The sequence below is a fragment of the Panthera onca genome, chromosome B1 (assembly GCF_046562875.1).
Source record: "Panthera onca isolate mPanOnc1 chromosome B1, mPanOnc1 haplotype 2, whole genome shotgun sequence".
In the NCBI taxonomy this organism is placed as follows: domain Eukaryota; kingdom Metazoa; phylum Chordata; class Mammalia; order Carnivora; family Felidae; genus Panthera; species Panthera onca.
Window position 1 is genome coordinate 198,344,606 of NC_138342.1, and position 25,985 is coordinate 198,370,590.

Below are 25,985 nucleotides of genomic sequence, written 5' to 3' on the forward strand. Positions count from 1 at the left end.
CTTAAGTCCCTAGGGCAGAAGCAGCTTAATTTATTCACGAACTTATAACAAAAATCTGAATAGTATACCAGGCTGGGAAACATCTATTTGTCAATTAAATTAGTTAATACTTCCTTCTTCACTACTGGAGCTCATCCAATATTAAGTCCAAAGTTCCACAGAATCACCCTGTGGTATTTATTCAGTGAGAACAATTACAAAACTCCAGTAAGTCAGTAAGAAGATAGGAAGACAGAAAAATAGTATTAAAAAAAAAAAAAAAACGTTATAGGAAGGCCTGAAAATAGCTTTGTGACAGATGAGTAAGAAATGCCCAATTACTACTGTGTGTAAAAAAAAAAAAAAAATGAAAAAAAAAAAGACTAAGGAAAATAACCTTCTTACTGAGGAATGCACTAGACACATTTTCTAGTCCAGTCTACATCCTGAATATTCCAGCTTTTATCTTCCAGCTCTTAAGACATAACAGCCAATGAGGAAGGAGAACAAGGAGACTGGGCTGACACAGGGGCCCTGAGAAGAGAACATCTCCAGAAGGCCACCGAGACATCTGGAATGGAGAAGGGGCTGTGTGGCCAAACAAAGGCTATGTGTTATGGGACTAGCACTTTCCGTGGAGCGGCAGGAACGGAAGCTCCAAGAGTGGGTGAAGTGAGGTAAGGACACAGCAGCTGCCAATTCTCCCGCACGGACTTACTAACACACAGTCGACAGACTTTCTAAGGCTTAGAATTAGACGGACGCCCTTACCACAACAACAAATAGACAGCGGCCCTTCTCTGAAGATCAGAAGTCACTTCACAATCGTAAGTCCGAGCCCATGACCCTCTCCGGTCCACGCAGGGAATGGTCTACAACCTCTAGATGATATATATCTCACCATCTGACTTGACTCCCGGAAATTAATTTAACTAAGGCTCAGAGAGGTAAAGTGACTTGCTCAAAGTCACATAGCTAGCTAACAAGACCTTACACTGTCCTGTTTAGTACTTTTTCTATTTTGTGTCTATTACCAAGATACTAATCTAATACTCTAAGCATGTAGGCTAAAGATTAATGAGCCAATAAAATAAACATAAGTAGCTATAACGTGGTAGAATGTCCTAGAAGAGGTACAAAATATTCCCAGAATACAAAAATGTTCCTCATACTAAAGATTTTTTTCAATCAGTCATATCTGACTGGTGAAAGTTTCAGGCTAAAGAGGAGCCTGGAGAGAGGCCAAGAGGGAGGCATGGGGCATACGAAGCGGGGAGAGGCAGACCTATGAACAAGGTAAGAAGTCAGGGTCCGGAAGGCCTGGGGAGCACAGGTACCCAGCGTGTGAGCGGCAGGACTGAGGAGGGCACTGGCATCCCATGAGAAGAGCTGCACAGCGACAGGCTGGTACTGTGGGACTCCACAGATCTTAGGCCAAAGGAGAGATGTAATCTAGGTGCCAAGAGAACCATTAGGTTTCCGAGATACTTTAGGGCATAAGTCACAGGCAACAAGGCACTGAGTTAGGACCGAACCTAAACTGGACCGGGAAAATGCAGTCAAGTGATGTTACAAGAACCAAACACACATTGATCCAGCAGCTTATCAAACATGGTAAAAAAGGAAAAGGAATAAAACATAACCAGACTTCTGCCCCTGAAGACACGAGGCTGTACCATAAACACATGGAGCGCGGCCAGGCAGGAGAGCTGGGGGTGTGCGTGTGCACACGCACGCACACGTGTGCGGACGCCCATCGTCCGAGAGCACAGGTGAGGGCGGGAGGCAGCCAAAGAAAGAAAACGTGTGTTCAACTTAGGCACTGTTGGCTGGAACACTCCAGAAGTGGTGAGAACCAGGGTCTGTAAAGTGGCAACCAGCAGCCACAAACACTTGGGATCACCTGCACAGACAGGACGGCTGAGGTACTGGCTGTACTGGCCGCCCTGCGAAAGTCGGACGGTGGGGGATGAGGCAGCCCAGGCACTGCCAGAAGCCCCGACAGACAGGAGGACCGATAAAAGGAAGCTTCTCTGGCGACTTGGGTCACTAACAGGTCACCAGTGAGCTGGCAGTGGGATATGCTTCTGGAGACTGGACGGAGTCAGACGGGAGAAGGCGAGGGGCCCGAACTCCTCCGTTAGCGGGAAGAGAGCGGGAGAAGAAAAGAGCAAAGCCACAGGGGGGCCATATGGGGCCATATGAACACACAGATTCCTTTGTATGAGAACCAGACTGTGCTCGTAAACCGGGGGGAACCCAGCAGACAGGAGCGTGGCGGTGAGGTACGCAAAAGGAAATTATTGGAGCAATCACATAAAAAGTTTGAAGTAAAGAAGGGAAGGTGTGACTGCCTGATGCAGAAGTCAGAGAAAACTTCTCCAATTCAGGCAAAGGCACTCTGAGATGCGAGGAGAAAAAGTCCGAAAACTGGAAGACATGGTCCACAAGGAAAAAGAGAAGCGCCAAACACAACACTAGCGGGCTCTGAGACCAGACGGTACAGACTGGCGATCGGCACACGCTTTCACTTCCCCAGTCGGAAAGAAGGGAGCAGGCAAAGCAGGTTCCCCGTGGCTGAGAACCGCTGAGAATGGGGGAGGCCGCAACACACACACACACACACACACACACACACACACACACACACACACGCACACACACACACATGTTGAGTGACAACCGCAGGGTGGGGCCGCGGGGCAGGGGGCAGACCAGGACCACTCCAGGCCTGGAAAGCCTGGGGGCCAGGGAAAAAGAGGTCAGAATTAAGCCAAAAGCCAGGCTCAGGGGAAGAAAGAGCGAGGAAGAGGTCAAAGCAGAACCATCGTGGACATCATGTGCACAACCCAGTGCAAGCAATCTTAAGACCGCGAAAGCAGAGCATTCTACGAAGCAGGGATCCTGGGCAAGAGAACGGGTTCTCCCCACCTCCAAAAGTAGCACAGCCCTCCCCACACACGACTTCAGCCCCGTGAGACCCGTGTCAGACCTCCCGCCTCCTGAAGTGTGAAAGAACACATCTGCATTGTCTTAAGACACCACGTCTCTTAACGGGCTGCAGCCACGGGAGCAAACGTGCCATCTTGGCTCCCGCATGAAGGAGAAGTGCGTCTGTTCCACAAAAGCTGGGCCAACACGGGACAGTAACTTCCTTTTTTAATGTTTGCCAGGTTCATGTGCGTGGGTCAGTCATACCTCTTGAATTTCCCATTCATGTGCTTTTCCCAGTTTTCTAGTTCATGTCTTTTTCTTAACTAGCAAGAGATTTTTATATGAAGTTTATTAATAAGCCATCTATTACAATTATCATTAGCTTGTCATTTGCCACCTAAATTTGTTAATATGGCATCACAGATATAACAATAATTTTTATTAAGTCTACAAAGGAGAAAAAACCTTTTGTTTTTATATTTTAAAAGGACAATTAAGCCTACATAATAGCCAGTGTTATTCACATAGTAAAAGCCAAATTCCATAAATTCTAAAGAGTTTTAAAACTACAAGGATCTTTTTACTTGCTCAATAATATGAAAATTTGAGTTATTTGGTTTGCCATTACAGATGTGTTGCTAAATTCCTCTCTTGTATTACAAGGACAATTAAGTCTAAATATATAAGTTGCTAGCTGCTATAGTAAAAGAAAGCCACCATGGGGCTCATGTTAATAGGTTCAGGAAGAAGATTAAGATACATCAGCTTCCAAATCCCTCAGTAACCAATGAAAAGCAAAATATCTAAAATGACTCTAAGGAAACTTAGTTGAAATGAAAGACTTCACGTAAGTGACAGGGGTGTAAGTTATTCCACCAGTGCCTGGATGTTTACGTGGAGCCTCCCTGCCCGCCTCCAAGGCCCCTACACCGGGTGGGTAACTGCTACCAAACTTCCCTGTCTCTGAATGAAACCTAAGTACAAAATGAAGGCTCACCAATAAATATCAGATCTGCATGTTCTGGAAAACACAAAAGTCTGACCCCACTAACCTGCGGAGCACATGACTAATCTCATTGAAACGAGCGGTTCTCAAACTTTAGGGTGCGTGAGAATCGCGCGGAAGGCAGAACTCTACCCTGGAACAGCCGATGGAGGGGGTCTGAGTGGTACGGACAAGCTGCGTGACAGGCAACCTTCAGGGCTGCGCTGCGGCCGCTGGTTCAGGCACCGCTTCCCGCACCACTGACTCAGAACTGAGACTGCGGCTTGAGCAGATCAACGGGCAGCTGAAGCAGTGGAAAGGCTGGAGGAATAAGGGGTAATATTTGTTTTGGTAAAAAATTGTAAGTCAATGGTATGGAAATGGCCTCAAAGAGGGAAAACCGAACTCTCCAAGCCACTGGAACATTCGCCATGTCCCAAGTCACACCTGAGAGTGTTATGGTGGTGACTTGGTCCCCCCTCAGAACACGCGGGGTTACCGGCAACGCTCCCTGCTGCTGTCACCCCTAAGGCTGTGACCTGACCCAGGCGCCAGTTGGAACCATGCTATAGAAACAGGGAAGGAGAGTAGGGCCAAAGTCTAAGAATGAAATACAGTTGCAATTCAGACCCCGAAGGAGAAGCTGTTACACAAAGTGAAATCTGTTGATGGGGAAGTTGATATGCAAAGGGAAACCTGCTGATTCATTTTGAGGATCACTATAAATTTGAAAGCTGTCTCACTCCCTTTACTCATCCCTACTTTTTCAAAAATGCCTAGCATCTAAGAATAAATAATTCTACACTGGGAATGCAAGTCCCAGTGTGGTCTTCTTGAGTGTGGTTTTCCAATGTGCTTCTTTTCTGTTTTTTATCTCCTGAGCCATCTATGATCCTTCATTCAATAGTAATCGAGGCCCCTGACATTCATTTTGTGGCCCTTCTGGGAGCAGGCAGCATTCTGCACCCACAAATCACCACAAAGATGAACGAATGGAGAGCTGACCACACAACGCAACGATAAGAGCTGAAACCTGCCGCGGAAATGAGCTAGCTGGGGAGGTCAGAGGAAGAGGTCACTCCGTGACCAGTTTGTTGGACTTACATTCATCTAATCACTTAGCAAAACATCTTACTAACATATAGGATGATCATTTTTACCTATCATACCATTTCACTTATATTTATAATACAATTACCTAATACTGTCTTATTGACATGTTGAAGCTTTTCTTACTAAATGTTTCACCACTGATTTGTTAAATGACAAGTTCCATGTTAGCCATTCTGAAAATAAAATTCTCTTTTCCCTAACTTACTGTTACAAAATTGAGCAGCCCTCAATATATACCTCGCTTACTTGACGTTTAGTAGTTGCTTGGAGACTCTACCTATATTTCAGACCTCTCCAGATCTCAATTTTTGTCTTGGAGAGACTGTAACTAAAAACAAAATCTTGGGTAATTTATTTAAAAATATGAATAAGTCTGCTTTAAAGAAATAACTAACATTCAGTTTTCAGTGAGAAATTTAGAAAGCATTATCATGACAAACTGTGAAGTAAGCATGAAGAATTCATGACACTGTAACACAGACATCATCTTCAGTAACACCCCTGATATCGAATGGACAGAGTGTGTGGCAAACACATTTTTGAAGGAAAACACTTCTAGGAAATAGCAATAACCAGAACCTTCAAATATTTAGAGTTAAGACAGACAGACAAACCATACCCATCACCCATACTTTTTAGGCCAGTCAATGTAACTGCTGACAGAAAACTGAAGAGGAAAATAAGTATAATTATTTAAACACGTTTAAAAATCCAAATTAAAAAGGTTGGCTTTGGTTTTTCTATTTATTTTTTGTCATGTTCAAAGGAAGTTACTTTTGGAATAATAATAATGTTTTAAATATTATACACTGACAAGTGCTACTAAGATTCATCTTTCTTGAAGAAAAATTAGCTTAACAGATAAACAAGTTGTTTCATTTTTTAAAAATTAATTAGGGGCGCCTGGCTGGCTCAGTCGGTTGGGCGGCCGACTTCGGCTCAGGTCATGATCTCACAGTCCGTGAATTCGAGCCCCGCGTCGGGCTCTGTGCTGACAGCTCAGAGCCTGGAGCCTGTTTCAGATTCTGTGTCTCCCTCTCTCTGCCCCTCCCCTGTTCATGCTCTGTCTCTCTCTGTCTCAAAAATAAATAAACGTTAAAAAAAAAATTTAAAAAAAAAATTAATTAATTTATTTACTGAGAGCACGAACAGGGAAGGGCAGAGAGAGAGGGAAAGACAGAATCCCAAGCAGACTCTGTGCTATCAGCACGTAGTGTGGAGTGGGGCTTGAACCCGTGAACTGTGAGATCACGACCTGAGCCAAAATCAAGAGCTAGATGCTCAACCTACCGAGCCACCCAGGCGCCCCTCATTTTTATTTTTAAGTAATCTCAATTAGTCGTGACCTAAGAGGAAAGAAAACAGGAAGTGGTTTCCTCTTCTCTTTCCTTTAGATATACAGTTCACAAATCAATTTCTTTTGTATACGGTGGGAAATAATTACCTTTACAGTCACAAGAAAATATAGTTCTGATAGATACCGAGTTTTCCCAGTTGAAGAATTTAAAGAAAGAACAGTCAGCAATGAAAAATTATTATCTACAGGACAAATTATTCATTTCCCCCCTTTTGGTAACTTTGAGAAAGATCTACAACTCAGGGAAAAATGACAGACCAATAATTGATCGATTATAGGTGAGTGGGGGTGTTATCAGATTAAAGAGTGTATGTCATTATTATGCCATTTTGAGAATTACTTAAAAACACTTGATCTGGCATTACAAAATCAGTGTGGATTTTTAAGAGATAAGTAACTTCTGGGAGCTATATTAAACAGTCATCTCAGTAAGATTGTAAGACATAAGGTAAATATTCATCTTAACTTGTTTTAAAAATACTAAGAAACATTAGTATTAAATATAATTCCACAGAGAAAGATAAGTGAAGACCCTGTGTGTGTCTCAGCCACTCCCCGCCCCCAACGTGACTGTAGTTGGACACGGGGCCTTAAGGAGGTAATTAAGGTGAAATGAGGTCCTAAGTGTGGGGCCCTGATCCGACAGGACCAGTCTCCTCACAGAAAGAGACCTCTGTGTGTGAGCACACGCAAAGCAGGCCGCGTGAAGGCACGGCCAGAAGGAGACCAAGCTACGAGGTAGGAAGGGAAGTCTCACCAAAACCAACCCTGTGGGCACCTTGATCTTGAACTTTCCGGCTTCAGGGCTGTGAGAAAATCAGTGTCTGTTTAAGCCCCCAGCGTGCTGTCTTGTCACGGCGGCCAAGGGGACTAGCACAGGCCTGAAAACCCGGACTGAGATTACAACTCTGAATAATTATTCCACAGCAAATAAATCTATTTCCACATAAACATTTGTTTTGCCCAACTGAAAGCAGTATGGCAATATTCAAATAGGAACACACACACACACACACACACACACACTCAGGTAAATTTTACAAAAGAAGTCAGAAGTCCTTGAATACTAAAACACACAAGAAGTCTACATTACTTTTCACACAAACACAGTAATCCCAGATTATACTCATTCTGTCATGCAAACTTATCATACCTCAACAAATGGCGATCTGCCCAGCGACAAGGTATACTAAAATGTCTGTGCTAACATATTTAAAATGAACGAAGCAGTGCATCACACATTCCAAGAGGCAAAACTGCTGCAAAACGGCACGCTGGGGTTTTCGGAAAGTGGATCACCGCTCCATCAGCTGGACTTCTCCTGCAGAGTCCGGGGCAGGACCTCCCACGTAACCAAGAATACTCCAGCTTCTCGCTCGTCCGCCCTCTCCCCGTACTCACTGCTCTTTCAAGAGGACGGCTCTCACGGTTCCCCTTCTCCGCCTCTCACCCATTCCTTCCCACGGAAAGGCAGCCCTTCCTCACCTCCACCTGCTGACTGTGACTTCTGTCTTGCTCACCCTACTCTATGCTCTCATGGTTCCACTACGTCCTCCACGGTCCCTCCCCACCCCTCTCTGCTCTGGTGATCGAGGGGAGTGAGTGGTCATGTCCTGAAGAGCTCAGTGGAGAGACCCGAGGGGCAAGAAACGGCCAGTGAGGACCTGAGGCCTGTCGACAGCCATGTGAGAGGGCGTTTACCAGATCCTCCCTGGGGGGGCCCTGAAATGACTGCAGCCAGTGACAGTCCCGGAGCAAGAAGCCACCAGCTAAACCACACCAGGACTCCTGGCCCACATCAACTGGGAGATAACAGATGTTTACTGTTTGAGGCCACGCGAGGGCTTGGGATAATTTGTTACACGTCAACAGATGACGAATACAACTCTGTTTCATTTCTGCTATTTAATTATAACCTCCTAGAAAACATCAGAGTTAGTTCTACCACGTTAGCGGAACGTTTTACATATTCAAAATTTAATAAAGATTTAATATTTAAAGGTAGAATACTGTACTGTTTTAAAAACAAAATCAGCAGACTCTGAGCATCTAATGCACTCCAGGAAACTTCTCTCAAGGCCAACTCTGTTAAACTCATAAAAAACACAAGTGTTTCAAGATGACATCGATCATACAGTAACAACGAAATGTGTCAAATTTTACAATACACGTGAAAAGCAGCAAGAAAAAAAAATCCCCACATGTTTATTACTTCCCTTTCACCTTATCTAATCCAAAACTATAATTCTGGAACAGAATTAACATGGCTACACGAGACGACACATAAGAGTAGTTGAAAATTTATATAGTGTAAGGTCTATATTCAAGTTTATCAAGAATCCCCCCCCCCCACCCCACACACAAAAAGAATCCCACAACTGACTCATCTATAAGCTATTTTAACTTTCAGAGTAAAATATACATTTTGTTGAAGTCAGAACTCAGCCATCTAGAATCTAATTTAGAGAAGGAATAATCTTAGAGACAGAATTTTCTGCAACTCTAAACATTTACCCCACAAAAATTCCAAACTTTAGTACTTTTAGATCACTGTTTTCTTTCTAAAATATGAAAATTAGAGGGGTGCCTGGGTGGCTTGGTCGGTTAAGCATCTGACTTCGGCTCAGGTCATGATCTCAACGGCCCGTGAGTTTGAGCCCCGCGTTGGGCTCTGTGCTGACAGCTCAGAGCCTGGAGCCTGTTTCAGATTCTGTGTCTTCCTCTCTCTCTGCCCCTCCCCTGTTCATGCTCTGTCTCTGTCTCAAAAATAAATAAACGTTAAAAAAAATTTTTTTTTAAATATGAAAATTAGAGAGCAGCTCAATAGGGACACCTGGGTGGTTCAGTCGGTTGTTTGTCCGACTTCAGCTCAGGTCACGATCTGGTGTTTCATGGGTTCGAGCCCCGCATCAGGCTCTGTGCTGACCGCTCAGCCTGCTTTGGATTCTGGGTCTTCCTCTCTCTGCCCCTCCACCACTCATGCTCGCTCACGCTCTCTTTCTCAAAAATAAACAAACATTAAAAAAAACCCCAGCTCAATACACAAAATCAGACATCTTTACAATAGCACTTTTCTGAGACTAATACATAAATGCGAACTGTACCTCCCCAAGGGAAGGATAGAAAATGCAACATTCTCTAACACTTTTGGACATAAACCCCTTTTTTAAAAAAGCCATGTATCTGTGACTTCTGTTGTAAGATATGCTTTTATTATTTTTTTGATTTTTAACTTTTAGTTCTCCCTTGAGATAGGTTATTTTTAGGTTTTTAATTTCAGTAGGTTAACACGCAGTGTTATATTAGTTTCAGGTGTATATTATAGTGATTCTACATTTCCACACCTCACCTGGTGCTCATTATGACAAGCGTACTCCGTTATCTCCATCATCTCTTTAACCCGCCCCCCTGCCCACCTCCCTCTGTACCATCAATTTGTTCTCTATAGCTAAGAGTCTGTTTCTTGGTTTGTCTCTCTTTTTCCCCCACCGTGTTCATTTGTTTTGTTTCTTAAATTCCACATATAAGTGAAACCACATGACGCAGGTCTTTCTCTGACTGACTGATTTTGCTTAGCATTATAGTCTCTGGCTCTACCCATATCATTGAAAAAGGCAAGATTTCATTCTTTTTGATGGCTGAGTGTGTATTTATTTATGTATTTATATGCACACATATACCACATCTTTATCCAATCATCAGTCAATGGACATTTGGGCTCTTTCCATACTTTGGCTGTTGTTGATAGTGCTGCTATGAACATTGGGGTGCATGTGTCCCTCTGAGTCAGTATTTTTGTATCCTTTGAGTAAATACCTAGTAGTGCAATTGCTGGACCACAGGGTAGTTCTAGTTCTATTTTTAACTTTTTGAGGAACCTCCACACTGTTCTCCAGAGCGGCTGCACCAACCTGCATTCCCACCAGCAGTGCACGAGGGTTCCCCCTTCTCCACATCCTCACCAAAGACATCCTGCTGTTTCCTGTGTTGTTGATTTTAGCCATTCTGACAATTGTGAGGTGACGTTTCCTTGTGGTTTTGGTTTGTGTTTCCCTGACAAGTGATGCTGAGCATCACTGGCCTTTGGGCTGATTGAGGGAGGTTGTCTATTGGGCAACCAAACCTCTAGGTCTAAAGTCAGAGATATGGATGGGAGAAAGGTTTTTGTGAGTCATCAGCAACCAAATCAATGGAGGCCAATGCTATGGATGTGGATGAAGCCCACAGGGAAACACGAAAATGCAATGAATGGGAGACCAGCCAACAACAGACACAACATATGAAACGGGAGAGAGTGAAGCAGAAGAGGCGGCTGGAAAGGAGACTGAGCAGGAATCACCCGACAGGGAGAAGGAAATGGAGACAAGCCCTACAGAAGTCTAGGGAAAGAATTTCAATAAGGAAAAGTATCAAGAATTCTGTTTCAGATCACAATGAATTAATTAAAATTAACAAAGTTAGCTGGAATGAGCACTGGGTGTTGTATGGAAACCAATTTGACAATAAATTTCATATTAAAAAAAATTTAACAAAATTAAAACTTCATTTCCCCTGAAACACCACCTCATGTGGGCAGGAGCTACCACGCTGGGGAGAGCAGACAGAGAAAACACTACCATTGCTGCAGCCAATCCTTCCAGACAGCACTGCACAGACCCTGGCAGAACGCCATCAACAAGACATCTGCTCAGGGAGTGTCTGGTGATCCATGTACAGAGATCGTACACTAACTCAGTCTTCAAGGACAACTTTGAAAACACGGCATGGCCACTGTTTTCTGTTGACGTCCCAGTTTGGTTAAAGTGAATAGCTTATAGGTGTATTAGTTGTCCGACATTCTAAAATAAGGACACTGGAAACATTCCTGTCTTGGGGGACATTAATAATTTCCAAGTACTTTGTGTAACATGCTCCAACAGGAACTTTACATATCTTCTAGCTTCATTCTTACACCCAGTTAGGTATACCTATGAGGTACGTGTTTCTTAAGAGACGAGAAAACAAGGTCTATAACATGAGGCAACTTGCAGCCACATAGCTAGCAGACGTCAGAGTCTGGATTCCAACCCAGGTCTGTGAGCCCACAGAACACAAATCCTTTCCACCACACAGGAGCCACAACGAAGAAAAAGGCTCCATCTGCACAGTCAGGTACCTAGACAGATTTTAAAAAAACCCATGGCACTGAAATATGTATTTAGCAAGCACTTGAATTTAATCTTTCAGACATATATAATAACACGCATATGAATTAATCGAGAAACTTCATTTCCTAAGAGGTAATTAATAAATGCACTCACCAAAGAAATGAATCAGTGAATTCATTTCCATTGTTGTAAAACATAAATAAATATCTTCTCCAGGAAGAAAAACTGCAAAGTTTCTTTAAAAAATATTTTTTCAAATAGTGTCAAAGTTTTACTTACCTTCTTTAGCAGCAAATGTTTGACTAGCTGAAATAACTTTTGTTAGTTCTGGATTATACCTCGTTCCTTCTGGAAAAATCACAAGATACATCTGTGAAGCAGAAAGAAATATGGTTTGTTTCGTGTGAGCTTTTTTTGTGGTTCTTGTTAACTTAATGCCAATGCGAAGGGAGTAGATTCTATGGTGGGAAAAATGTATATTCATTTTACACATGATTCATTTCCAGCAGAGCAACCGAAATGCAAAAAAAAAAAAAATGCAATTAAGTCTTAAAACGGATTATATTTAAAATGCAGTCCTACATACACTGGTAGGTCAATCATTAAGAATCTAACAATGTTTCTAATTACACACTAATATTCCTTAATTAAAAATATGCCCATGAAATGCTGACTCATAAAGAGCTTTTTTGCCCTAAGATTCTGAAAAACGACTTTTTTAAAAGTTGCAAATGTCACACATCAGTGTCCCTAAGTATCGATAAGAAAAGCACATCTCATTTGAGGCAATATCTAAATTTCCACAGTATAAAATATTAAGTATTCATATTGTAAAAGATTCCCACAGTGTTCTTATTTTACAGAGCTCCCTTACTGCATTTTAAATAATTCAATTTATTAGCAGTTTCATAAACTGAAATAATGCATGTATAAGTAAAAAAGGAAGTGAATGTTTACTAAGTAATCAATTCATCTGAGCTTTTACTTCTATCTGCTTGGAAAAATACAGACAGAAACCATAAAAATATACAATGAGAAACTCCTAACTTGATTTTTTCTTTCTTTTCAAAATTTTTTAAAAAATTCTAATTAGTTAACATATAATACAACATTGGGAGAAACTCCTAACTTTAGAACTGAGTTACCAAAACTACACCAACATGGTTAAGTGACAGCCAAAAGACAAAAGTAAGGCATTCATATCAAATCTTTTCCAGTACAAACAGAATACAGGAAACAAAAGGATAGTGGGAGAGAAGGAAAGAAAATTCTGTTCATTTAATCCACCCTCATCAAATCGTAGGTAATGCTGTCTGTCTAGATGTCTAGCACAGAAGCATTCCCTTATCTGAATGATTTCTGATTGTAAAACTCCTACCTAATGAACCTTTGTGACAGTTCAAGTTTTTTCATTAGACAAGCTTATGATTACTCTCTTTCAATCTTCTAGGTGAAAAACTTGAATTAATGGTGGCTCTACAATTCTGCATTTTCAGCTTCCAGATTAACTTTTTATTTATCTATATAAATTGTCTTTGGAGCCCACTATTTTTGCCAAACATAGAAATTAATAGATTTCTATGTACCTTAATATTGGATAATAAAGATTAACCAGAGCTACCAAGAAAATGTAGAAAAATGGGTAAAATTAAGAAAAAAAGTTAAGAATTCCTTATTATATTCCAGTAAGTAGAAGGAAAAACAGGAAACAAAAATTAAAATTAGTTCCAAAAACCACAAATTCACTATCAGGAGAATACATTTTAAATAAGTGAAGTTTGTATTCAACGCCATGAAAGCAATTACTGATGGATTTTAGCTTTTAGTTCAAGCATTCAAAAATAAAATGATTCAGGGCACCTGGGTGGCTCAGTTGGTAAAGCATCCGACTTCTGCTCAGGTCATAATCTTGTGGTTTGTGAGTTTGAGCCCCGTGTCGGGGCTCAGAGCCTGGAGCCTGCTTCAGATTCTGTGTCTCCCCCTCTCTCTGCCCCTCCCATGCTCATGCTCTGTCTCTCTCTGTCTCTCAATAATAAATAAAGGTTAAAAAAAATTTTTTTAATAAAAATGATTCATGATTTGAATGATTAATAATTCAAGTGGTTATTATTTTCTGTCTCTTTACATGTTTAATTAAAAAGAGAACTGATGGTCAGCAAGAAGGCAAGAATGAACAGTTCATTCAGGATTCATTCAAGAAATATTTCTTATACACCTATTATTATGTGCCAGGTACTATAGAGGGTAATGAAATACATACGGTTTTGGAGACAAGTGAGAAAAAAGTACATTAAACAAATAAGTTTTAAAAATATAATTACACAGGAGTGCCTGGGTGGCTCAGTTGGTTAAGTGTCTGACACTTGGTTTCGGCTCAGGTCATGATCTCAGTTCGTGAGTTTGAGCCCCACATCAGGCTCTGTGCTGGGAGCCTGCTTGGGTTTCTCTTTCTCCCTCTCTCTTTGCCCCTCCCCAACTTGCACTGTCTCTGTCTCACAGAAGAGACAAACTTAACGAAATAAACAAACTTAAACGAAATACAAATAAAAATGTAATTACACTTATATGACAGTGTAGAAAAAGAGCAAGACGTTATGAAGGAGAGTAACAAGAGGGTGACTGAATGCATGGTGGGTCTAAGACCTAAGGAATGGGGAAAGAATGAGTGCTTTTGCCACAGATGTAGAACAAGGCAAGAACGCCCACTCTCACCAGTTCTGGTCAAAGCTAGACTAGAGGTTCTGGCCAGGGCACTCCAGGCAAGACAAAAAAAAAACAAAAGGCATCCAGATTAAAAGAAAGGAATAAAACTGTACTTATACACAAATGACATGACTCTCCATGTAGGAAATCCTAAGAAACGTTACTATTTTTAGATGTTACTAGATAATAAATAAGTTTAGCAAGGTTACAGAAGAAAATATCAATATACAAAAATCAACCGTATGTTTACATGCTATCAGCATGTAATAAAATTTTTAAAAATGCCATCTACAATAGCGTCAAAAAACAGGAAACTAAGAATTTATTTTGGCAAATGTGGTTAACTTTTGCAAAATGTGTGTAAATTTGTATGCTCTGAAACCACGAAACACTGCTGAGAGACATTAAAGAAGACCTAAATACTGCGCTTTTGGATCCAAACATTCAATATCGTTGTGATATCACTCTTCCCAGATGGATCTATAGATTCAATGCAATTGAAGTAAAAAACCAGCAAGCTTTTACACAGAAATTGACAACTGATTTCAGAATTTATATGGAAATGCCAAGGACCGAAAACAGCCAAGCACCTTTGAAAAAGAACAAATTTAGAAGACTTAACTACACCAGATTTCAAAACTTACTGTAATGCAAGGGTAATCAAGACAGTGTAGTGCGGGCATGGGGATACACGTATAGATCAGTGCCAACAGAATAAATGGTTCACAAACGGACCTGTATATATGAAATCAATTTATTTCAAACAATGGGGAAAAGAATAACCTTGTCAATAAGTGGTGATGGATATCCGTATTTAGACACAGGAGCCTTGGCCTTACACCAGATATAAAAGTTAACTCGAAACGGGCCAGAGACCTAAATGCATGCTGAAACTATAAACCTTCTAAAAGCAAACAAAGGAGAAAATCTTAGTATCACTGAGTTTGGCAAAGCCTTCTAAAATAGGACAGAAAAGGCAAAAATTTTAGGAGAGAAAAATCAATAAACTGCACTTAAGCAAAAATCTTAAAACTTTTTTGAAGACTGTTAGGATAGGAAAGGGCAAGCCACAGATGCAAATTCTTAGCAATTACATTTTAATGCCCAAACCCGCCCGTTACTCCACAAAGCGGGCGATCTTCCATAGGAAATCATATCTACAAAGACCGTAACCAAAGCACACAGAACACAACAGTCTGGATGCTCAGTTTCACATCCCAGACTCCACTCGCAGGCCCCGATCCCCGGGATGACCTCCTCATCCCCTCTGTGCCTTAAGCTTCCCTGTCTACAAGATGAAATGACAGTTTACATACTGTAATGACAAAAGGTGATAACTTGTGTAATCTACGTTAACACAGTGCTTGGCACAAAATAACAGTGCGATTTGCTGTTGTTAAAAGTAAAACACATCTGCTTTAGAAACGTGAGATGGCAGGGAGAGGACGTATGTGGTTCGAAGAAAGGCACGTGACAGGAGCAGCTGGGAGCGCGACCCCAGATGCAGCTCAGCGCCTCATTCTCGAGAACAACTGCCCCTAGAGGCTGTGCGACCAAGGCAGGTCTGGCTCTCTCCAGCACCAGTGGACTGTGGCACACAGCAGACGTACAGTCAAGACCGCCAAGTCAAACTTCCTTCCTCCTTCCGCGGTTCGCATCTGATGACCTCCTCAGCACTGCGTTCACACTGCTAACAAAAAAGGCAGCTGTCTTCTTTAGTTCCCATGGAAACGGAGAAGGTGGCAACAGAGGACAGGAAGGACTAAACATGGAGCATCAGGGCAAGAAAAAACTACCACAAAGCAGTGTGCCATTTCTGGACCCACTTCTCAGTTAAGGAAAATTCCCTCTCAAGGACAGGGAAGCCCCAGGAATGACAGAGAACTGACAGTTCCAAACAAACCAAATCATGTAGATTACTGCTACTGTGCACAGAAATCTTTTATTCTGCTAAAGTTTCATTTGGAAGAAACCAGAGATTCTGTTTCCTTTAACAGGGACTGACTTTGCACAGAAGATCTATATTCAAGATGCGATGAACCATTCTAAGCACAGATGCTTCAGCGTCTAATGGAAACCAGTGAGCAATTCCATATTAAAATTCCATTCAAAAAGAAAAGAGCTTCTTAAGAGTTTAAAATATACTCATATTCAACCAGTTATGGAACTGATGACTTTCTATTAAAAATAGCCTTTCCTCCATGCATTGGATAAGTTAATTTACTTTTAATTGAGTTTCAGTTTCATTCCCAAATGAAGACTCAGGATAGCTGTGAGATAAAAGGAAACACGTAAGAATTTTTAAAAATTTTTTTTAATGTTTATTTATTTTTGAGAGAGACAGAGACAGAATGCGAGTGGGTTGGGGCAGAGAGGGAGGGAGGGGCAGAATCCGAAGCAGGCTGCAGGCTCTGAGCTGTCAGCACAGAGCCTGACACGGGGCTCGAACTCACGGACCGCGAGATCATGACCTGAGCCGAAGTCAGACACTCAACCGACTGAGCCACCAGGCGCCCCTACACATGAGAATATTAAGCACCACGTGGCAGGCTCTTTATATTGTTTCCTTCCCCTCTGGTTTTTAAAATTCTAGGGGCGCCTGGGTGGCTCAGTCGGTTGAGCGTCCGACTTCGCTCGGGTCACGATCTCACGGTCCGTGAGTTCGAGCCCCGCATCAGGCTCTGTGCTGACAGCTCAGAGCCTGGAGCCTGCTTCCGATTGTGTCTCCCTCTCTCTCTGGCCCTCCCCCCGTTCATGCTCTGTCTCTCTCTGTCTCAAAAATAAATAAAAATGTTAAAAAATAAATAAATAAATAAATAAATAAATAAATAAAATTCTATCTAGTTCACTAAGTATTTTCAAAGCAGACATATTTATATGGGAATAGTATCTCAGAACTTAACAAACTTTGATTAGCTAGACATCTTTTAGTTACTTCTCTCTCTTTAAATGAAAAGCCATTTCGGATTGAGATGTGCAGAATATAAACAAGATGGTTCATCTCTGCTTTCCTCCCCCAAAATTAATGCAGTCTGGCAAACCACAACTTTTAAAAAAGGTTTTTCTAAAATAACGACCAGACACATTCAACTCATTACATTTACAGAGAAAAAAATGCAAAAAAGCAGCAGGATACAAAGTAACAATCTCTCAAAGAGCTTATAATTTAAGCATGAAAGTGCTACATGTATGATTAGAAAAAAAACTACAAAGTCATGTAAATGCATACATGCATGTGGCGGGCAGAATAATGTCCCCTCCCCAAAACGTCCACATCCTCACCCTCAGAATCTGCGGACATTATGGAACGTGGCAGGGGTCTCAGAGCTGCTGACTGTGGACTGCACAACAATGAGGTTAGCCTAGAATGTCCCGGTGTGCCCCGTGTTAACAATGAGCATTCTTAAACAGGAAAGAAGGAGACCACAGAGTCAGAACCAGAATGCTGGCAAAAAAAAGACCAGCCCGGCCACTGTTGGCTCTGAAGACAGAAGAAGTCATGAGGTAAGGAATGAGGGCAAACTCTAGAATCCAAAAAAGGCAAGAATATGGATTCTCCCTTAGAGTCTCCAGAGGACCTCAGCCCCAAAGACACTGTGATTCTGTCCAGTGAGACCCAGTTTGCGCTGCTCATCTCTGGAATGGTGAAGAGAATGTTGTCACTTTTTCTAGCTTTCCTGGAGTATGACTGACAATAAAAATTGTATACATTTAAGGTGCACAATGTGATGTTTTAATGCACATAGACACTGTGAAGTGATTACCACAAAGTAATTAAGATATCCACCACGTGGCATAGTTACCATATTTTTTGTGTGTGCTTAAAATCTGCTCTGTTAACAAATTTTTTTTTTTAATTTTTTTTCAACGTTTTTTATTTATTTTTGGGACAGAGAGAGACAGAGCATGAATGGGGGAGGGTCACAGAGAGAGGGAGACACAGAATCGGAAACAGGCTCCAGGCTCCGAGCCATCAGCCCAGAGCCTGACGCGGGGCTCGAACTCACGGACCGCGAGATCATGACCTGGCTGAAGTCGGACGCTTAACCGACTGCGCCACCCAGGCGCCCCTGTTAACAAATTTCAAGTATACAATACGGCATTACTAACTATGGTCACCATGCTGTACCTTACGTGCCCAGAACTTACTCCTCTTAAAACCGAAAGTTTGTACCCTTTGACTAACATATTCCCCATTCCCCCAAACCCCAACCCCCAAGCCACCGTTCTATGAATTCAACTTTTTAAAATCCCACCTATAGTGAGACCATGCAGTATTTGTCGCTCTGTGTCCAGTTTATTTCACTTAGTGTAATGCCCTCACGGTTCATCTCTGCTGTCGTAAGCGACAGGACTTCCTTCTTTTTTACACTGAAAGATGTTCCGTTGTGTATACATACTATATACTATTTATTCACTCATTTGTTGATACACATTTAGGTTGTTTCCATACCTTGGCTACTGTGAATAATGCTGCAGTGAACAAGAGAGCAGGAAATACTGTTTCCTCTGGATATACACCCAGAAGTTGATTGCTACATATGATATTTCTATTTTTAAACTTCTCAGGAAACCCCATTCCGTTTTTCATAACGGCTGTACCAATATATAGCCCCACCAGAAACGTCTAACGGTTCTTTTTTCTAAATCCCTTCCGACCCTGATCTTCTGACCTTAGCGGACAGTCATGCTAACAGGTGTTAGGTGTTAACATCCGTGTGCTGGGACTGGCATTGCCCTGACAATGAGTGAGGTGGAACACCTTTTCATACACCTGTCGGCCATTTGTAGGCCTTCTTTGGATGAACATCTATTCAAGTTCTTCGTCCATTTTTTTCATTGGGTTATTGGCTTTTTTGCTAGTGAATTACAGGTTAACTTTGGAAATTAACAACAGATACACAGTTTGCAATTTTCTCCCATTCTGTAGGTTTTTTCCTTTTGTGAATTACTTCCTTTGTTGCACAGAAACTTCTTAGTCTGGTGTGGTGTGGTCCTACTTGTGTAGTTTTGCTCCTGCTGCCACAGCCAAAATTTGTGTGACTTAAGCCAGTGAGCTTGTGGTCATTTGTTATAGCTGCAATAGTAAACTAATACAATAAGCATCGTTTTCAAACATGTTACTTAATCCTAGCTACCAAATTAAGTAATTATGAATAGATGGAACATATAAGGAAAACAAGCTTAGAAAAGTTAAGTGACTTGTGCAAAGTAACAAAGTTTAAATGGCAGATCTGAGAGTCAACAAATGTGATTTCGAAGCCAACACTCCTATCCCTGAGGCTGCCTCTGTTTTAAGAAGGAACCTGAGTAAAAGTTGGAAAACCAGGGGCTCAGTCAGTTGAGCATCCGACTCTTGATCTCAGCTCAGGTCATGATCTCACAGTTTGTGGGTTCAATCCCTGTGTCAGGCTCTGCGCTGACAGTGTGGAGCCTGCTTGGGAATTCTCTCTCTCCATCTGTCTCTGCCCCTCCCCCATTGCGCGGTCTCTCAAAATAAATAAATTTAAAAAATTTTAAAATTTGAAAAACAACAATAAAGTGTAAGACTCTAATATTCGTGTCATGAATTGTACTAGCTCAAATGTTGACTCTATGACTTCTAGAGATGAAGTAGTGATTTTTACAAATGTTTCATTTGCACCCACAACTGGTAAGTACCATATGAAAATATTGTCCCAGCTGTAATTACTGAGTAGATATATTTCTTAGTAATTTATAATGCAGATATATTTTTTGGAAACAAAATTCTGCAGTCTCTCAAATTATACTAATACTGAATGATAAAAGCTGATTTAATCGGGAAATAGATTCCTATGAGGATATTTAGCCCTATGAAAGTGGACTTATTTCATGTTATACCATGTCAGTTACTTGATTAACTTCCAGAAACAACAGACTAAATAACAAAGAAAGTCTGTTTCACGGTGCTTAAATATGAAAAGCTGACGCAATTGTACAGATTCTAAGAATCCACACCTTAGACCATAGTGGCCTCAAAGCGACAACCACTCACGGCACTGCCAGTCTATTGTTCAACACTGTTGCATGAACATCAGAAAGCTAGTCTTTTGCCCTTGAAAAACAGACAGGTTCCCAAAGTAAAAAACTAGGTTATGCGAACAGGACTTCCCACTGAAAATTTAAAAAGCTGGATGTAACATCATTTTAAAACTATCAAAGAGCTGACAAGATAATAAGACCAAAATTAACACAAACAGAGTAAAGCAGAAGTAAGCATACCACACAACTTTTGCTTTAACAGACTGAAAAGTGAGGGGAATAAAAATCAAAGCCCACGGACCTTCTATTAAGAGGGAGAAGAAGTGAAGGGAACATCAGAGGCTACACTCTCAGGGCAAAAATAAACCAGACATCAAAATCAGTCTCACGTGGATTTGCAATCTTGGTCCGGTTAACCTCAAGTTCGCAATCTAATTTGGATGGGCTCAGACTAGAGAAGCCTTAAGGGGGCCAGCTGAAACAAATGCAAATATTCTCTGGAGGAAGGCACTTTCTAAGCTTTGAGCTGACTTCCACAAATAATTTTCCAAATACAATCAGCAGCAAATAAAGATAACCAAGCACACAGGGAAAGAAAGTACCATGAGCAGGAACTGGGAGAAAATGACAAGGCTTCACATACTGAGATCACTAAACACATATTTACTCAATACATCTCTTAAATGATGCCTTCAACATTTAAAGAAACAAAGTTTGACGATTAGAACAAAAATGGCAGATTTGATAGTAACTGCATAGTACAGCACGCCATGAAAAGTAGAGTCAACTTAAAGCATAGGTGTTAAACGGATCTGGGGCACAGTGGACTCATCTTGGAACAAAAGAAAGGACTAACCAGTGGAAAGAGCGGAGAAACTGAATAGTCCAATTAACAGGATGACACCAACGTTTCTTAGTTTTGACAAATGTACCATGGTTAGGAAAGATTTTAATATTAAACGTTAACATTAAAACTGGGCCAAGAATAAATGGGAACTCTGTACTATCTATGCAACACTTCTGTAAATCTAAGATTATTCCAAGTTTTAGAACACATTAACAACAAAGAGGAGGCTTAGGACAAAGACTGTTAAAAGGAGAACGACAAAACACTGGACAATCTGCAAAGTGAACCCTCCGGAGAGTTGAGGTTGCACAGCGACCAACCCCCCTGGAGATCTAAGGGAAGAAGCAATTCGAAAGAGAGACGAGACCGTGCACTCGTTGACTTGGGCAAATGCCAACAGATGCCAATAAAAAGATTCAGTTAACATTCTAACAAATTGCAAAAGGCTGAATGTGAGCTAGTTCTCCAGAAGAACCCCTGGGGGCTGCAGACACAGGAGGATTTACCACAACTCACAAGGTCTACTCCACAGACCACACTGTACACACACACACACACACACACACACACACACACCCCAAAAAGAAAAGAGAAAGAAAACCTGGGTCAGGGCAACATCTGGCAACATCACTCTGAATGAAGATGATGAGGCAGGCTTGAGGGGACCCGAAGCAGCAGCTGGGGCTCAGGAAGCACACAGCCCGGCACCCAGCACGGAGCCCTCGCCTCTCTCTCTCTCTCTCCCGTGGGACGACATTCTTAAATTCTCAAAGTGCTGAAAATCCCCTGCAGCTGGGGAAAATGAACAGAAAGGAAAAACTCTCCACAGAGGATGGGCAGGAACCCATCCTAGGCACAGACTTAGAGCTGGGAGCAAGGCAGGATCGGAGAAGGCTCCACCCCTAAGACCCTCTCTCTGCCCTCTCCCCCCTCACCCTCCACCCCTGCCAAACTAGGAAGATTTCTGTTGGGGCAGACGCAGAAAGGACACCAACTCTACGTGTAGTGCAAAAAAGCGAAGGAAAAATCTCCAGCAAAACACCTCCCACCCTAAACACAGAGTAACAAATGCTACAGTAATTGAAGTCTGTGAAAAACATTACTGCAATAGTAAAACCCAAATCCAGGAAAACTGACTAAATGGACTCCAGCCCTCCATGAAGTCCTAGCAAAAAAGAAAAGTGTACCTATTCTCGGGTACCAAAACTACTTCTATCTTGACTGTCCTACTCAAGAGGCCCAACTTTCCACAAAATCGCAGAAGGTATAAAAAAGCAAAGGCAAGGTAAAGCACAGTCTGAAGAAACCAAGCAATCAAAAATTTCAGATTCAGGGAGAGTCGAGATGCTGTAATTACCAGAAGGGGGATTTAAAGTAACTACTAGCAACACGACCAAGGGCCCAGTAGATGGGGTGGGCGAGCCTCATGGTCAGATGGATACTTTAGCAGGGACCCAGACATGGTGACACAGCAGCAAAGGGAAACACTGGGAATGAGAAGCAGGAACAGACGTGAAGAATGCCTTGCACTGGCTCATCAGCAGATGGGGCCAAGCCAAGGGGACAGTCCATGAACATGACAACAGGTCAACAGAGATGACCTAAGCTGAACACAACAGGGAAAAAGAGAGTGAAGAAAAACAGACAAACAACAAACACACACACAGCATGCAAGGACTGTGGAACAGAGGGCCCAAAGCACGTGTAACTGGAGAAGATAGAACAGGGCAGGAGTAACATTTAATGAACTAAGAGCTCGTAATGTTCCAAAATTAGTGACAGTCCCCCAGCCACAAATGCCAGTTCAGAGAGGACGAACGGGGATACACGGTCGAAACAACCAGACATGTCTACGGGCAAAAACTGTGAATGTCAGGGCCTCCGTCAGCTGACTGTGGAAACTCGTCTTTAAATACGAGCTCTGGCCTGCCACCCACGAGCCCTGCCGAGGAAGGAAGGCGGAGAGAACACGAGACCTGACGGGGGACACGTGCTAGGCTCCCAAGTGCCCGGGACTACAAGTCAAGGTGTCACCGGGCCGCAAGTAGCATTCTTCGAGGAGAATATGGAGATTCCTTTTTTAGGGAGCAAAGGTTTCCCAAATTGCATTTACACTGAATGATTCTTCACTTGCAGCTCTTCACACCCTTTGGACTTTTCAAATAACTCACTACGCACAAGCAATCACTGTTTACGCGCACGCACAGGAAAGCTGCTTCCTCCGCGACCACACGCGATACTGACGACGAGGAGTGAGCAGCCCAAGGGCAAGGTCCCGCGTGTGGCCCGGGCTTCCGCTCACGGAGCAGACACCCGCGCTCCTGCCGCGCCTCGGAGCCGGGACCCACGGCCTCCCGCAAGCACGGACTCGTCTGCCGCCTCTTCGCCTCGGCCCGCCAAGATCTCACCTGTATCCCGAGGCTTCTTACTGCCTAAAGAAAGCTCAGTGGTTTATGACCGGCGGACTAAACAATTCTTAACTTGTAATTTAGTTCTTAAATTAAACACTAGACTTGGAAAGGAAAAGAGAAACGAGTATCATCTTACTGGAGTCTCTGCGTTCATGTACCTCCGCAGCTTCTTTCTCATCTCCGTTTCGTTAAACTTGGCGCTGCGCTTTACGTAGATCCCTCCATGCTGCCACGTGGAAAAAAACGGGGGTATTTACTATTAAAATATCCAGCGGCCAGTCATCCAAAACGTAACTTGACTCCCCAAAAGTAAAGAATAAAATTACATCCTAGGAGTTGAACTGTTCCTAATACACTGAAATATTACCATCTAACGAACATTTAGCTGAAATTTCCCCTAGGTTTCAACATAATTGAAATAAAAACTGTGTGCTACACAGTCCCAGAAAATACAGGAACATACAGTTTTGTTGACAGTTAAAACAAAAATACTTTCTTTCTCAAAAATATATTTTTAAAATAAAAAACTCGATCAGTAACATAATTCTTAGCTTTCAATTCTTCCAATGATGCAGAATCACTCAAAGTGTCCATAAAATGTCAATACTCATGATCTTTAGGGATTTTTTAATAAATGTTCATTTATCTTTAAGAGACAGAGAGAGAGAGAGAGAGAGAGAGAGAGAGAGAAAGACAGAGCATGAGCAGGGGAGGGGCAGAGAAAGAGGGAGACACAGAATCTGAGCTGTCAGCATAGAGCCTGATGCGGGGCTCAAACTAGCAAACCAGAGATCATGACCTGAGCCAAAGTCGACTGAGCCACCCAGGCACCCGGATCTTTAGGGATTTTTAAAACCGACCCAGCTACAGATGTTTATGTAACACTGTTATGAACGCAAATTGTGTTCCTCCAAAACTTGTATGTTGAAGCCCTAACCCCCAAAGTGATGGTCTATGGAGATGGGGCATTTAAGGTTAAATGAGGTCCTAAGGGTAGGCCCCAATCCAGTAGGGCTGTGGCTTATAGGGAGAGATTAGGACACCAACAGGTACGTGCACAGGTAGGACACAGAGCAGCCAACTGCAAGCAAAGAAGAGACACAGAGGAAAAAGGGATCCTGATGACACATGCATCTGGAACCCCCAGCCTCTAGAACTGTGGGGCGATAAATGTCTGTCATTTGAGACAGTCTGTGGTACTTTGTCAGGGCAGCCCTGGCTGACTAACACAGGCACTTTCATGCACATGAAGGCATCCTTATTTAAACTTCGTGAGTGTACTTCATCAAAACTTTGCATCAGGTCACCATATTACCTGTACCTGCTTGTGCTAATTCGAACTTGTCTGTAAAATAAACCAGCTGGCTGAATTTGACTTTGTCTTAAGCAAAAATAAGAGGAAACACACAGAAAGAAGCAAGGAGGCGGTGATCTCAAGATGGGCGGAGGTGGAGTGGCCTTCCAGCTTGCTTGTGGTTCCCTCCAAAGAGAAACTGGCTTGCCTGGGTGCACAGGAAAAACTCCAGGTGCTCTACACAATGCATGTCATTATCATTATTCACCCAGAGAGGACTGTGAAGAAGAAACTCCTTCTTCACCAAGTCGTTAGAATTAAAAGCCACGGGATGCATAGACCACGAGTAAAATTTCCCCGAGTTGGGAGAGACCTTATGTCTATTCTTTACATACTATTTCTCTCCTGTTGTTTAACTTGCTTATTACAGTCTATTTTATTTCAAAAACATCTGGGTTCTTTCCCAGGTATATGGAAGCTACAAAAGTGAAAAACAGGTATATTTCCTTAAGGAACTTAAAAAATTATTGGTGCAGTAAAATACATATGCAAGAATGATAATGGGAGAATCTGAGGAGTGTAATAATAAAGACAGCCTAAGATAAAATCAGGGAGGAGGAAACTTCCAGGCGCAGGAAGGGTTTCATAATAGCATCTAAACTGGGCCTTGGAGGCAGAGGAGAGCCTATTAGCTTGAACTAAAGGGACAGCCTGAAGAAGGATAGGGAGGGAGAAACCAATTCAGGCTTGAAAAAGGAAAGTGGGTTCCAGGGAGATAGGTCACGGTGGACCGTGAATGCCTGCATAGCAACTAGGACCTAATGCAGCTGAGAAACACACATTTTTGAGCAGACAAGTGGCTTGACCAAATTTATGGCTTGAGAAGTAAATAAAAGGCATTTTGGAAAATTTCATTTATTAAATATTAATCATGTGTCTGACACTCATGCTAAGCACTTCGCATATACAGCTCCCTGTTTTTTAGTGTGTTACTGATCATGATTAGTTTTTACTATTAGCTTCTTAAGGTAGTCGTCCTTCAAATTCTATGCCTTTAATTTTTCCTAGTTGTTTGATTCTTGTACATTTGTATTTATGCTATGTACCCACCTAGGTGATCAGATATGTATATAGATACCCACCATTAAAAATGCCAAATGAAATGACTTCCATTTGGAGTAAGTTATTGAACCTAAAAAATAAACAAAACAA

The 25,985-nt window shown here is 42.1% G+C and overlaps 1 protein-coding gene across 1 annotated transcript in view; it reads right to left on the minus strand.

The window, feature by feature from the left end:
- Positions 1-25,985, minus strand: part of AGPAT5 (1-acylglycerol-3-phosphate O-acyltransferase 5) — a 60,277-nt gene that overhangs the window by 13,344 nt on the left and 20,948 nt on the right. Inside the window, exons 4-5 of the mRNA XM_060652813.3 lie at positions 23,616-23,705; positions 11,795-11,885 (exon numbers count right to left, since the gene is read on the minus strand). Of these exons, the coding sequence (XP_060508796.1) occupies positions 11,795-11,885; positions 23,616-23,705 (181 nt within the window). The remainder of the gene's footprint in view (positions 1-11,794; positions 11,886-23,615; positions 23,706-25,985) is intronic.